We start from the raw sequence: 14,526 nt of genomic DNA, 5'->3' as shown, positions 1-14,526 counted from the left end.
TTGTCCCCATTGGGGAAGTTTTCCCATTTTCTTCTCTCCGCTCCACAATGGGTGGCTAAATTGCATTTTATATCCAAAACTTTGCCTGAGGTTGAGCTTGAATTTTAACCAACATGCACAACAATATTTTGGAAAGACTGTGCCTTTTTTCAGAAACCAGTAATTCAGTAAATGTTTAAACTTTCATTGTAAAGAAAACGTAGCACACATTTTTTTCTCAAAATGCAGCCCAAGGTTTTAATGTTGCAGGTTAAAAGCACCATAATTAGAAGAACATTTTTTTTTTTTTTTGCAAAAGAAAAAAAACACCTTTATTTAGGAGATTTACAGTTATTTTCTTTCTCTGTCTGGGCTGTCATTTTCCTGCCCACGATCGGAATGTGTTGAATGACACGTGTTGTCACCTGGTCAATGTCTTTGTTACGGATATAGCAGAGAAATGTGGTCCACAAAAATGCACATACTCCGATGTAGGCTGTTCTGACAAATGGTGGTACAAGGCTGAAGTTTATTGTCTGTAAATAAAAATACAGCAGAAGGTAATCATGCATTGTATTTTACTACAAACCTTATCGACCCTAAATCACAAACAACATATAAAATGAAGTAAAGGTGGCAAAGTATTTATATACAGGCCTACCAAGTAACAAGTACTGGGCCTGTGAACAGCCTGTAGAAATTCGACATGTGTGCTATGCATGTGCAGGCTGTGATGTCTCTACATTTCTAGTACTCCAGGCAGATAGGGAGGATAGAGCAGGCTTCCCATGTAAAAAAACATGATTAGATATCCACATTTACAAAGCTTGCTGATGAGAACTAATCTGAAACTAATTGACATAATAAAATTGAATCCATACCAATTACTTTAATATTGCAAAAGCATGTGTTTTTTTAATAGAGAGATGAGGTAATAATTATTCCATATGTTGTATTGATTACTAAGATCTTACCTGAAAGATGGTCCAGCAAAATACTCCTGTCTAAATGGGGAAAAAACAGACATTTCCAGTTAATATAATGACTGGGTAGGTATTGGTTTCATTAACTAAAACTGGTGAAGTAGAATAGCTGTCATTTACCAGTCTTTAAGTTTGTACTAAAAGTGCATACTAACTGCTCGTACACCTTTTTTATGATCAGAGCAATATGATGCCCAGGCCAAATTTAGCAGTGTCAGGAACCACTTTTATCAGCTTCCAATTGTCAGCTGGGTGTGAATGAAAGCCAGAGTTGGGAGCCAGGATTGATGCAAAGGGCCTGATTTATTAAAGCTCTCCAAGGCTGGAGAGAATACACTTTCACCAGTGAAGCTAGGTGATCAAGCAACCTGGAATGGATCTCTTCTATGTCATTTGCTATTTGCTAGCAAATGCTTTGAATCCTGGACCAGATCCATCCCAGGTTTGTTGGATCACCCAGCTTACTGGTGAAAGTGTATTCTCTCCAGCCCTGGAGAGCTTGAATCAGGGCCAAAGTCTTGGCTTCTGAATCTTAATGAAGGGAACCTTTAATAGTGTGTATGGCAAGCAAAATTATTTTGAAAGTTTGGAATAGAGTGGGGGAAGGAAAATAACACTCCTCAGATTTTTACTGCAAAACAGTGCTCAGTTCAAAAGAACTCCCCTCATTTCCTGTTCTGTGCTTTTGTCAAATAGAAAATGAGAAAAGCTGCAATACAGAAACAGACAGAAATACAAATCTGACCCATATTCTGCAAAAGAGACATTTTTTTCTATCTGTGTACTGTTGGAGAGTTCCCCTCATTATGGGCATGATTATTCTAAAGCTCTCTAAGGCATATGCTGGACCAAATTCATTCAAGGTTTGCAGGATCACCCAACTTCACTGATGAAAGTGTATCCTCTCCTGCCTTGGAGTGTTAATAAGTCAGGCCCTTTCTGCCTGGTAATAAGATGGTTATTCTGTAATGCAGCCCAGAACAGCAGTATAAACCCAAAAATGGTGTAATCCTTCACCACTATATCCCAAATTTGAAAATTTTTGTTTGACAAACAATTTTCCATGACAGGGCAAAATTTACTGGAATGTTAATATATAGATTGTGGGTGTGAAGGGATAAAAACAACAAAAATCAGCAAGGAATCCAAACAGCACTATTTTTGTTTTTGATCTTTGTGAAACTTTCCAGAGAGCAGAGCATAGCTGGTACATTACTAGGGTCAAAGATACTGCTCAGATTCCCAAAAGGTCAATAAATACTGCAGAAAAGACGGCAATACCATCAAATTCATCTATTACAATGTGACCCCCATGCAACTCTGCCTCATTGATTTTTTGAAAGTTTGTTCACAAACCCACTTTACTGGGATTTAAGCCATAGCCATTTACCAGTGTAATGTGTAGAGGTAACAAAAATAAGAGTTAGAACAAGCCACCGATACAATGAATCTCTTTCTATTACAATTATGTATTTATAACCTTGTAAGTTGGCCAGAATTTCTCTTTAAGGTTTTTGAAGACATCTTCCTCTTTATCTAAAAGGCTCAAACCTAAAATAAAGAAGAATTTTAATAATTAAGAAGCCTTATAACAAAAACGCCAGCTTTACACACATTTTTGTTACATTTCTCGTAGTAGTTATTTACATTCCTCTGAACTTGTTCTTGTAATGCTGAGGATGTTTTGTAGCTTGTATGAGCCAGTTCTTCAGCTCTGTGTGCCAACAAAGTAGTTCAGCATGTTTCTACACAGAGGTAGTACAGACACTATAAACCAATCAGAATGCAGTGTAACAGGGTAGATATTAATTCTTCCAATATAAATCAAAGGATTAATACCTATGCAGGTTTCCTGACAGCAAGGATGAAATTATGTAACTGAAACAAGGCGGTTTCTGGAACTTTCACGCTTCAACATCTGCCTTGTCACATTCCATAAATATTGAGTTAAGGTGTCTCTCCTACCTGTGTGAATATAAGTACCAGGTATTTTCCTGGCATTTATTTAAACTCAGGAAGTGGCTTGAACAAGTTATGATATGTTCTGAACATTACAATACCATGTCTAACTTAATATTTAATATTTTACTTTTACATATATATAACATTATAAACGTTTATAACATTTATCTATGTATTGTTTTACCCACACAACATATTCATCAATGGGACTTACAAATTACATATTTTTTATCTAAGTTTAAGATTAGTTTTAGAAATCTCATACTACTGTTCATCTGTAAACTTAATAAAATTAAACCTTACAAGAGGAATACAGAGCCTGTCATAAATGAACTCTTTAAGAGAAGTAAAAGGTCAGCTTCACCAAACTAAAAAATTATAATATATTGGTTGGTGCCTAAATAATAAACTTCATAAAGGTTTTGTGTAAATGGTGAAGAAAATATATTAGGAGGGATCACCCAAAACATCAAAGTGGGCAGGAGCTATGTGATGAAAATCTTGTTCTGAAGTCCTCAAGAAACAGGCAGATAGCTGTGGCCAAGCCCACCAGATTGCACTATACTTTTATATAAATGACATCAGCTCTACTAATGCTGTTTTTTCCATTCAAGTAGGAAGGTTAAGGGTATACCTAATCTTGAAATGCATATAGGAAGAACAGCCTATGTGAGAATTTGACAGATGTCACCCACAAGTGGGGATGTGTTGTGCTATACCACATGCCTGACAAGCACAATATAATGTGAAAGTAGCCACTGTTATAACCAATAAAAATAAAATTGACCCCTATGAAAGTCACTAAATTTCACTGGACTACAGTCTGACATGTAATATATGCAACAGAGGGATTGGGGATCTGTGGCTAACAGAGGAGCACTGAAGCAACAGTATATCCCCTTCCATGATTCAACATATTTACTTATTTTACTTAAATAATGCAAAAATTATAAAAATGTATTATTTCTGTTTTGTTGTATATCTGTTATATGTTATGTTATATTTTGTTGTATATCTGTTATATTTTGTCTGTATATAGTGATTTAACAGTTATGACTAAGGCTACGTACACACGTTAGATGATTCTCGTCTGATAATTGCCTCAGGGCTAGTATCGGATGAGAATTTGACGTGTGTACAGCGCTTGTCTGACGACGTTCATGGATTGGTCCAAGCGGACCCACAAAAGATGACCAATTGTAATACAAGTAAGGGGGGAGAGCGCAGCGGGGGGCGCCGATCCGTTGTTCTCCCCCCTCCCCTTTTTATAGAGGAGAACGGCGCTGTATGTACGACAATAATGAACGTGTTTATGTAGCCTTACTATAACATCAACACAACATGATAAGTGATGCCCAAACCTCTGCAAATTACCTGTGTAGAAGGCACTGATTGTAACTGGAGCTGCCAGCAGCTGATCGCATGCTACTTTCCTTAAGACATTCTTAACTGCCGATCCTGGAAATGTTCTTTCAATGAATCTTAGCCAAAAAAAGTTGAAATTGGCATGAAAACAGAATCCCACAAGTCCGACCTTAGCAGTTTGTTTAAAATCTATTTGTTCGTTGGGTCCTTTTGAGAGTTTCTGTTGCACAACATCAGCTGATGCAAAGAGAGAGCCATAGATTGTCACGTTGGTCAACCAGGGGTGTCTTTTTGTAAATTGTACAAAAGCACGCATTGTGACAAAAAAAGTTGCAATTTGCAAAAAATGGAGTTCTAGTAAGATTTCACACTTTATAACGGCCAATATGCCGTAATATATGATATGTATAAGAAATGTCACATATATTGCTGACCATACAAAAGTGGTCTTGTATATTCCCAAAACAACTAAGAAATTAGGTCTTTATAATCACCGTATTCTTCTGTTCTGGAAAAGACAAAACACAGAAATTAGAAATTGCTGTCATGACTTGTTTTACATTCTCAGGATTTGAAGTAAATCTTCAATAGGGACACAATAAGAATCTATATCAGCATTTATACCTTACCACGAGGTCTGTGTTCCTGTTGGGTGAACTCCAATCCCTGGCTCATGGTGAGGGGGCAGGTCTCGGGGGGGTGCCCTTAATAAAGGGGACTCCCAGGTGCTAAATAGGCTACCCACTAACAAAGCCCCAAAACACTGGCATCACACTGTGAGGATGAGGTCATCTCCCCCACCAATGGTCCTTGTCACTACAAAGGAAAAGTTTATGTACTCTGTGGCAACCCCAGCATCTCCAGCATTAGATTCATCTTACTGGTGGTGCAGATAATATAGTACAGACTTTCTCAACCTGGGTTCTGTGGAACCCTAGGGTTCCCTCCAAGGTTGCTAGGTGTTCTTTGAATTTGTGTCTCAGGTCAGTTTACCTGACATCAATGATATCTTTGGCTATCTGTAAGGGTGACATTCTTCCTACTGGCTAGAAATGTAAGAAGCATTTGTCCTGCTGAACACCAACATGATATATTCTAATCAGTCTACATAGCAATTATTATAAGAGTTCCCTAAGATCTGAAAGTTAAAAAGGTTGGGAAAGGCTGATGTAGTTGCAATATACACAGGACCCTCCAATTGTTAAATGGAAGACCCACACCTACCAACCCTGACCTGTAAAGGAGTGGAAGCCACAACACAAAAGTGCTGCATTTTATTTTTCAAACAAATTAATTCATTTTAAGCTATACAAACCCTGAAAGTTATTAGGGGGCATTTATATTTTAGTGATACATTGAGGTGTGTTAATGTGCTTTGTGTTAAGACGGCTTCTTCAGTATCAAGGGGCTGCCAATGCACGACAACTGGTGCAAAATTGGACATGGACATTTTTCAGAAATCTAACGCACAGCAAAATGTTGTGCTTTTTTGTATTCCACTGAACAGTGTTTTGGGTTCTATTTATAGTGAAAGGCACCACAACTTGCTGTAACTAATTCAGGGTTCCACAGCATACAAATGTGAATGAGCCCTATCATTATTTTACACTGAGGTCCCTTCTCTAAAATGTCAGTAAGACCTTTAGGAGGGTACCTTAAACAGGGCAGGTGACCCAAACATTGTCAGATGTCTTGTTCTTGGGGACACATTGGTTCATATCTGGTCACACTACATCCCGTCACCTATTCTTCCTCCCTCACCCATTAGTGGTGCCATTAGATAGATCTGTGTTCTGCTACATTGGTGATGCATGGCATGCAGTTTACCTGTTCCAGATCATTCACACTGAGAAGCTGCTTTTATAAATATTAGTATAATACATATGAATAAAAAGAATCAATAGAAAAGGAGATTCCATAAGTTTACCGACTACATGACACACCCAGATAAACAATCCGTGGCATAAGCCGATCTCATAACTTCAAAGGCTATATAATAACAATGACAGCCCAGATTATGGTGTATGATAGGCATGGCCTGGTAATCTATGGAAGCTTGTCATGGCAAGAACTCTGCATTAATGTCGTATAATTGTCCATAGATTTTATGTGGGAAGCATACTGCTACAGCCCCAACCACTCCCATTCAAATGAATGCGAATAGTTGAGATTTGTATTTGGAGCATGTGGCTGCAGGAGATCTCTATGGTTCCCAAAAAAAACAAGCCACTTTTGGCTGCATAGTTCTTGTTGGAAAATTCACACAGCACCTGCATGCACATCTGATTAACTCTCCTGGGTGCACAGTGGCAGTTTGCTGTGTGCTTAGGCATGTGGTTTCTCATTGTGGGTGTAAAAGGGCCCCTGGAAAACTCCCTGGTATGTTTCTTACAGAATTATGACATACAGGAACAGGTAATAACACATTCATCCCAAGTCATGGGATTCCACTTTAAATTTTTTTGGAGTTTTGTAACTGAACTCTGTAACTCTTTTTTTTTTTTTGTAACTCTGAAGCGCTAAGTCCCAGGTTCGAATCTTGGCTGGGGCACTATCTGCATGGAGTTTGTATGTTCTCCCCATGTTTGTGTGGGTTTCCTCTCACATCCCAAAAACATGGAGTTAGAATAATGGCATTCCCAGAAGATGACCTTAGACTGTGATAATGACATATGATTATGGTGGGGAGCCCCATGGTCCATGGTTATGGATTGTGAGCCCCTATGAGGGACAGCTAGTGCCATGACTATAAACTATAAACTAATATGACAGCGATATATAAATACTGTGTAATAATAACAGGGTTTAGTAACATAGAACTTCAGCAAATGCTCCGCTAGGGATATTCACCTTTTTATGTATCTTGTGACTGCTGTTTCAGAGGAAATCCAAAATTTCAAAGTTACCAAGAACAGTTACCACCAAAGTTACCACCCCTGGGGACACCAATTCTTGTGACAACTTCCTAAAAAAGGAATAACCTTAAAGAGGAACTAAACTCAAAAGCCCCCCAAAACAAAAAAAATATACTTTCCTTCCGCAGGGCAGTCCAATCCACCCGGCATCTGTCTTCGGGCCGGCGCTCTGGGTGGCGCCATCTTCTCCTCTTCTTCCTACGTCACATGACCCAGGCGCAAGATCGGGTGAAGTAGATGGGAAAAAAACTTGCCAATTTTTTTCCCTTTTGACCAAAGGGGTTTTTCTGCGCATGCCAGAGATGCTCAGGCATACGCAAAAGGAGCACCCAAGAGCCTCCCGGGATGCGTGACGTAGGTATCCCGGGTGGCTCTGTGCTCCCATTAATTCTTAAATGCCTAGGTGATCGAGAAATAAAGGGGCGGTGCTGCACCCTTTTTAAAAAAACTTACTTTAATTACACTTAGGTACACTTTAATTGTAACATATTTCCCATCACTTCCTATTATGTCTCCATAACAGGAAATAATAGAGATTCTCTGCAATGGTACGCAAAAAAAGGCATCTAAACCTCCATTCAAGACCAAACAAAGCATGTTTTTAGATCAACTAATAGATTTAATTTTACAGAATAAACAAAAATAAAACATCCTGATAAAAAAGAGGAGAATGAACCCTTATCCCTGTTCCTGCCACCTTTACATGTGAGGATTCTGATGGCTTAGTACTGACAGTGGGTGAAGATTATTGGAACAGGTAGCAATGCAGGGAAGTAGTCATTGTCTTTTCCTGCAGGATTTTTTTGTTTTTGTTTTTTGGTGAATTGTTTATTTCTCTAATAAAATACAGATGTCAGGAAACAAGAGAACCATCATTCCACATACATCTCGAAAAGCATTGAAAGCATTGTCCTCAAGATAGAGACATTCACTGCCAATCTCACTAAAGGCAATGGGTCAATCTGGAGCAATAACTATAAGAAGTATGGACAACAACCCTGATGTAGGGGCATGTGCTAGGGGCATGAGGTGAATGTGCAGGGAGCATGAATGAAAAGTATAAGCAATGAGCATAAAGGAGAAGCATGGGCTATGGCAATGAGAGAGAATCATGGGCTAGAGCCATGGGAGAGTCACAGCTGTGACACATGTCCACAAACACACCGCTATCTCTGTCCTTGGCAATATTGGCTAGATGTATATTTATATATCAGACTTCCCGTGTATTACATAAGTATATACAATGATTATTCAGTGCAGGCTGCAGCAATGTGTGTCCCCAGCCTGGCACTGAGCAGTGTGTCTCCCCTCAGCCTGGCACTGTACATTGTGTGTCCCCCCAGCCTGCCACTGAGCATTGTGTGTCCCCAGCCTGGCACTGTACATTGTGTGTCCCCCCAGCCTGCCACTGAGCATTGTGTGTCCCCAGCCTGGCACTGTACATTGTGTGTCCCCCCAGCCTGGCACTGAGCAATGTGTGTCCCCAGCCTGGCACTGAGCATTGTGTGTCCCCAGCCTGGCACTGTACATTGTGTGGCCCCCCCCACCCCAGCCTGGCACTGGGCTATGTGTCCCCGAGCCTGGCACTGAGCATTGTGTGTCCCCGAGCCTGGCACTGAGCATTGTGTGTCCCCATCCTGGCACTGAGCTATGTGTCCCCTCAGCCTGGCACTGAGCTATGTATCCCCCCAGCCTGGCACTGAGCATTGTGTGTCCCTAGCCCGGCACTGAGCGATAAGGTATTGTCACTAAACCACCAACTACTAAACCACGCCCACCAAATCCCAACCTGCTCCCAAATCCCCAGCCAGTCTTAAGAGAGGGCGTGGCCCTCCTTACCCCTTCACGTATTGTGACCTGTCATTGGTAGATGAAAGAAGTGGGCGGGAACTATGGCAGCGCTGTATTCAGCTTCTGGTCAGTAGCGCCCCTCCCCCGTGGCATATCACCTGTCACCCACTTAGGGACAAATTCTAACTCTTCCACACGCCGACGTCCATTTACCTTAATTCCTACCGGTAGAACAGTGTTGTGTCCTGCAATATCAGCAGCAGACCCCGTGCTTAGTCTGTGTCGTGCTTAGCTGCCAATCTCCCTTCACCCCACCAGGCTTGAGGCGTCTCACAAGCTCCTCCCAGCCTCTTCGCTAGAATCTTATCACCTTCTGCATGCCGCAATCCTATTTTACTTTTTCTTGCTTTCCTATTGGTCATTAGGTACGTCAGTCATCTTACAGCACATGCACTCTGCTTCGCCACTGGTCAGTCCAGGGGGCCGGCTAATTGTCCCGTCCCCTCTCCCGGCTTTCAATGGCTGTCTAGTAACGGAGCCGCAGCCTTGGCCTTTTCGCAGACCAGCAGAGGTCGCCCTGGCAGCGGGGTAGTGAGGTACATTGAGCAGTGCGGTCTCCCTGCCCTCTCCATGTCCTGCACGTCATACTATGCTCAGCCTCTCACAAGTTGTAGGTACCCTGCCTGCAGAACCGGCTACACTCCCTCTATTTACCTTTTATTACGGGGAAGTTAAGTAACTGGCTTCCCAGAGGCGGGACTGAACAGGTAAACGTGCTATTATTCCTATGATGATGTCATTTGTTATTGTTATGATGCCACAGCTGTCACCACCCCACATTCATGCCATATGGTAGTGTCTGCATGGAAAGCCCCCAGCACCATACCTGCAGATCAGGTGATAGCATGGGGCTGTGTGTGGGGGGCTGGAGGGTGCCTTGGCACATCTGTCAGCTGTGTCATGTGACTGGGGAATGGGCAGCATGGTATGTCAGTGCCAGTCTAATGCTTCTGTGATGTTTGGGAATAGTTTGCTGTTATATTGTGTTCTGGTATCTAGGCCTTACCAGTTTCTGCTTGTCATAGCACAATCCCAAATCTATCACTGCGACTGCAGCGTCCCCATGGCCTGCCAGGGCTTGTCACCTGCAAGAATAAACCTCCCCGGCCTAATCACTTATATTCAGTATTGATTTATACTAGAGGGTCACAATATTGGATGATAGATGAACAAATCTATCGGTAGGTGCTCCTTCATTATAATATCATTAAACAGGAACCCCAAACAAAATACATATTTGTAAAACATATATGAGAGCTGCTTTACAGGCCAAAAAGTTGTGTTTCTGTCTGTTTGTTCCTAACATTTCACACTCTGCAGACCCTGTTTCCTTTAATGCAGTTTTGTAATATAGTTGGGTCTTGTCCCTCCCCCAACCTGTGATTGGACAGTGAAGGAGAAGTAGCGAACGAAGGTGCTCATCACCCTGCTCCCTCCTATATTCTAAACTGTAGTTGGGGGTCTTGTCCCTCCCTCAGCCTGTGATTGGACAGTAAAGGAGATGTAGCGGACGGAGGTGCTCATCACTCTGCTCCCTCCTAATTTTAAACTGTATTTGGGTCTTGTCCTTCCCCAGTCTGTGATTGTAAAGGAGAAGCCTGGGGCTTCATACTGATTATCCCTGTGCTCTCTCCTATATTCTGTAGCAGTGTTTCCCATCCAGGATTCCTCCAGAGGTTGCTGGGGGTTCCTTGAGCAGTTTGTGACTCTCAGGTCACGTTTATGGGACACCATAGACACCAGCAATTTACGAAACATTCTTCCCACTAACCAATGCGTGACAATGATTTACTGTGAGCTGTGAATCCAGTAATTATAGGGGGGTCCCTAAACACAAAATTATTACAAGGTTTTCCCCATGGTAAAAAGGTTTAGAAACACTGCTCCATACCACAGTTATGTAATACATCTGGGTCTTGTCCCTCCCCTGGTCTGTGATTGGACAGCTAAGGAGAAGCAGCCGACTGATAAGCTAATCATTCTGCTCTCTTTTATCGGCATGCTCCTTTTTAGCACATGAGCACTGAACATACAGCGTATTGGCTCTGTTTCTTCTTTCTCTCCCAGTTAATTGTGGCTGAAATGAAATCTGAGGTAATAATGAGATATACACAGAGGCTTCCATGTCTTACCTTCCCAAAGAAGCTGTGTGCTTGTTTTTCATGCTGATCCAGTGGCTTCAGTACTTTCTGATTCTGACTGATTGCTGATTACGTTCTATTAGATGAATGCAGATTTCCCAAAAACTCAGCGATGTGTAATAAATCGCAGCAAGGGAGCAGCTGTCAGAAGCAAATACAGAGTAATGAAAGAATAATGGTTGCTATCGGTTACATTACACTGCTCCATACTTTTTATTTTCTCAGTGTATACCTTAGGTTAAACTTTAGTAGAGAAATGATAAGGTCACAAGAAGTTTTATTTAATTTGTTTGCCATTTGTGGCTTGTTGGGGGGAGATTGTGTTTACTTCCTGCCCTGTAGAAACAACAGGAAGTGAGAGAATATCTGTGTAATGTAGGAACAGTTGTCACAAGAATATTTCCCGTCTTTTTCTTTTCTAGTGGCAGCTCTAAATGTTGGCTCTACCCTCACTTTCATTACCAGTGACCCCCACAAATCCACCTACATGTGAAAAGAAAAGTTCTTCTCTTGTTTGGAAAATAATGTTCCAAATATTTTACAGATCCCTGAAGAGTTTTAAAACAAGCACAGTGGCTCAGTGGTTAGCACTCTTGCCTTTGGAGCACTAGGTCCCAGGTTTGAATCTTTGCCAGGACATAATCTGCATGGAGTTTGCAGGTTTCCTCTGGGTACTCCGGTTTCCTCCCACATCTCAAAAACAGGCAGTTAGGTTATTTGCCCCCCCCCCCCTCCCCCAAATTGGCCTTAGACTGTATTAATGACAAATGACTAAGGCAGGGCCATTAGATTGTGAGCTCCTTTGATTGACAGCTAGTGACAAAACTATGTACAGTAAAGCTGCGTACACACTTCTAATAATTATCGTTGGAAACGAACGACGGATCGGCCGAAAATCGTTCACAAAAAAGGTGACCAACAACACCGACGAATGAGGACTGACGTTGGAAATGAACAACCGTCACGGTGGATCTGATTGGCTGATGATCGTTCATTATGTATCGTGTGTACGGTTGTTCAGTGATTGTGCATAGTTTGAACGATTCTATCTAGCGTGTGTACACTATTAGTGGCATAAATTTAAACAATCTTATCGTTACAGCATGTACATAATTGTGCATAATTGTTGATCGCTCGTATTCGTTTGTTTTCTAACAATAGTTATTGGAAGTGTGTACCTAGCTTAAGGCTTTTGTTTTTGCAGATTTTTGGATCTTGGACATGTGAATTTTTACAATTGTGTTGGCCATACATATAATACACATAATTGGTGACTGACGGGATTGTTTCAGATGATCTTTGGCTCAAATATAATTCTTTGACACATCTAATAAAAAGATAAGCGTGGTTAAAATAGAAAATTTGATAGAATTTTTGCCAGAACTCTTTATTTTTTTTTCAATAAAAATAATGCAGCTGAGTACAAAACATATTATTGGTTTTAACATTGTATGACTCAGGGGGTTTATTTTTATAGACATAATGGGCCTAATTTTTTTAAAGTTCCCCAAGGCTGGAGGGAATACACTTTTATCAGTAAACCTGGGTGATCCAGCAAACCTGGAATGGATTTATTAAAAGTCATTTGGTATTATTTGGTATTAAATGTTTTCAATCTTGGACCAGATCCATTCCAGGTTTGCTGGATCACACAAGTTCACTGATGAAAGTGTATCTTTTCCAGCCTTGGAGAGCTGTAATAAATCGGGCACAGTGAATCTATCATTTACTGAAACATTTCCTTCTGGGGGTACCCCTAGGGCCATGTGTTTAAATGGCAGTAATTGATTCACTATCAGGGAATATTTCAGTAAATGTCAGATTCGCTGCTTTATAAATAGACCCCTTACTGTATGTTTAACTTATAAATAATATCATGGGCGTGGGAGATTTGTCTGCAAGTGCTTCACCTTTTTTTGTTTACTTGGGTAATACAATGCTTACACAGAAAACCTAGAATATAAAAATCTGTAATAAAGGATAGAAGGTTTGCTATGTAGTCACTGATTACACAGACGTTCTCAGGGCATATACTGGACAAACGTTCCATACTTCACTGAGATTTCTATACAGAAATAGTGGCAGAATAAGATATAATATTAATAAAATATATCTAATGTCACCATCGCACCCATATGGAGGTATATCACATATATACATATATAGCCCTTGTAGCGCTAGGTCCCAGGTTCGAAAGACCGTATTACAGACATATGACTATGGTAGAGACATTAGATTGTGAGCTCCTTTGAGGGACATCTAGGGACAATCAATGGACTTTGTACAGCGCTAAGTAAAATGATAGTGCTATATAAATACTGTGTAATAATATTAATCATATATAACACATGATTGTGTATTGTCTGCACTGTAACATGTGGAAGTGTGTGAATCTCATACCTGAGCAGATGAACTCCGTGTAATGCTGGAAATCCTCACCACACAGATCATCGTAGTCATTCAGTGAAAGCCGGGATTGTTCTATGTAGGTAGGACTGATCAGATGTAAGTCTTCTTCTGATACTTTATTCCGTGGTAATGGTTTCTTACTTCCAGTGGATTTGTTTGATCACATTTATGTTCACACTGCAGCCAGCCATGCAGGAATTTTTAATCTACAAAGTGAATAACTGAAAGGACAAAGGACATGCAGCTGATGTGATAAGTTAGGAGAGAGGTCATCAAAGGACTTGGGACCTTATAGAAGAATCCAACGGGTCAATCCGCTGGGTAATGTGAATGAAGCTACTGGTACATATCGGGGGCTGGACATGTGTGTGTATTTGTGCTAAAGGTCAGTGGAGGGTGAGCAGCATTGCTGCTGTATCTGGAGAAGAAACAATACAATTGTGGACAGTAAATAAAACTTGTCACATAGACAAATATTGGAAGATCAAGAGGGTGCCCCCTGAGAAAACAGAACACTTAACATGAGGTTAGGCATACAAGACATTCATTGGTGCAAACTCAAACTTGAAACAGCTTTAAAGCTAAGCTCTAGTCAGCATCTTAAAGCTAATGTCCAGTCTAGTGGTGAGATCGTGGTGCGGTTACTGATTTCACTTGCACGAGAACCCTTGTCTCAGAGGAAACACCACATGTAGTAATTACTTACAGCATCCCATTAGAGAATTAGTAAGTGGTTCATGTCTTCAGTCCAGTACAGAGGAAGCGCTGGGTGGTGACATCTTATTCTGGTTCTTTCTCTTCCGTCACAAGAGCTTGCACAGCGCAGGTGCGAGGTTGGGTGACATAGATGGGGAAAAAAGGTTGCTGATCTTACTGCGCATGTGTGAGATCGGACCTTTTTTCCCCCATTGTTTAGGGGCT

At 41.0% G+C, this 14,526-nt stretch overlaps 2 protein-coding genes across 5 annotated transcripts in view; one reads left to right on the top strand and one right to left on the bottom strand.

The window, feature by feature from the left end:
* Positions 1-196: 196 nt before the first annotated feature.
* On the bottom strand, positions 197-13,909 carry MPV17L (MPV17 mitochondrial inner membrane protein like). 4 transcript variants are annotated; one of them, XM_072425567.1, is made up of 6 exons: positions 13,597-13,909; positions 11,188-11,337; positions 4,299-4,797; positions 2,443-2,513; positions 954-983; positions 197-515 (listed from the first exon to the last, which is right to left on the bottom strand). In XM_072425567.1, the coding sequence occupies exons 3-6, from the start codon at positions 4,603-4,605 to the stop codon at positions 312-314; spliced, it is 612 nt and encodes a 203-aa protein (XP_072281668.1). In that variant the 5' UTR covers positions 4,606-4,797; positions 11,188-11,337; positions 13,597-13,909; the 3' UTR covers positions 197-311. The 4 variants fall into 4 exon arrangements, with proteins under 4 accessions (XP_072281668.1, XP_072281669.1, XP_072281670.1 ...); XM_072425568.1 differs by lacking the exons at positions 11,188-11,337; positions 13,597-13,909 and adding an exon at positions 9,209-9,463; XM_072425569.1 differs by lacking the exons at positions 11,188-11,337; positions 13,597-13,909 and adding an exon at positions 9,209-9,463 and having other exon boundaries at positions 4,299-4,792.
* The window catches only part of LOC140340396 (myosin-10-like), a 132,080-nt gene continuing 127,200 nt past the window's right edge, over positions 9,647-14,526 (top strand). The window contains exon 1 of the mRNA XM_072425560.1: positions 9,647-9,762. The gene's annotated coding sequence lies outside the window, so the exon portion shown is untranslated. The remainder of the gene's footprint in view (positions 9,763-14,526) is intronic.

The sequence above is a fragment of the Pyxicephalus adspersus genome, chromosome 11 (assembly GCF_032062135.1).
Source record: "Pyxicephalus adspersus chromosome 11, UCB_Pads_2.0, whole genome shotgun sequence".
Taxonomy (NCBI): Eukaryota; Metazoa; Chordata; class Amphibia; order Anura; family Pyxicephalidae; genus Pyxicephalus; species Pyxicephalus adspersus.
The sequence above is the reverse complement of the archived record's forward strand: the minus strand, read 5'-3'. Positions and strand labels throughout refer to the sequence as shown.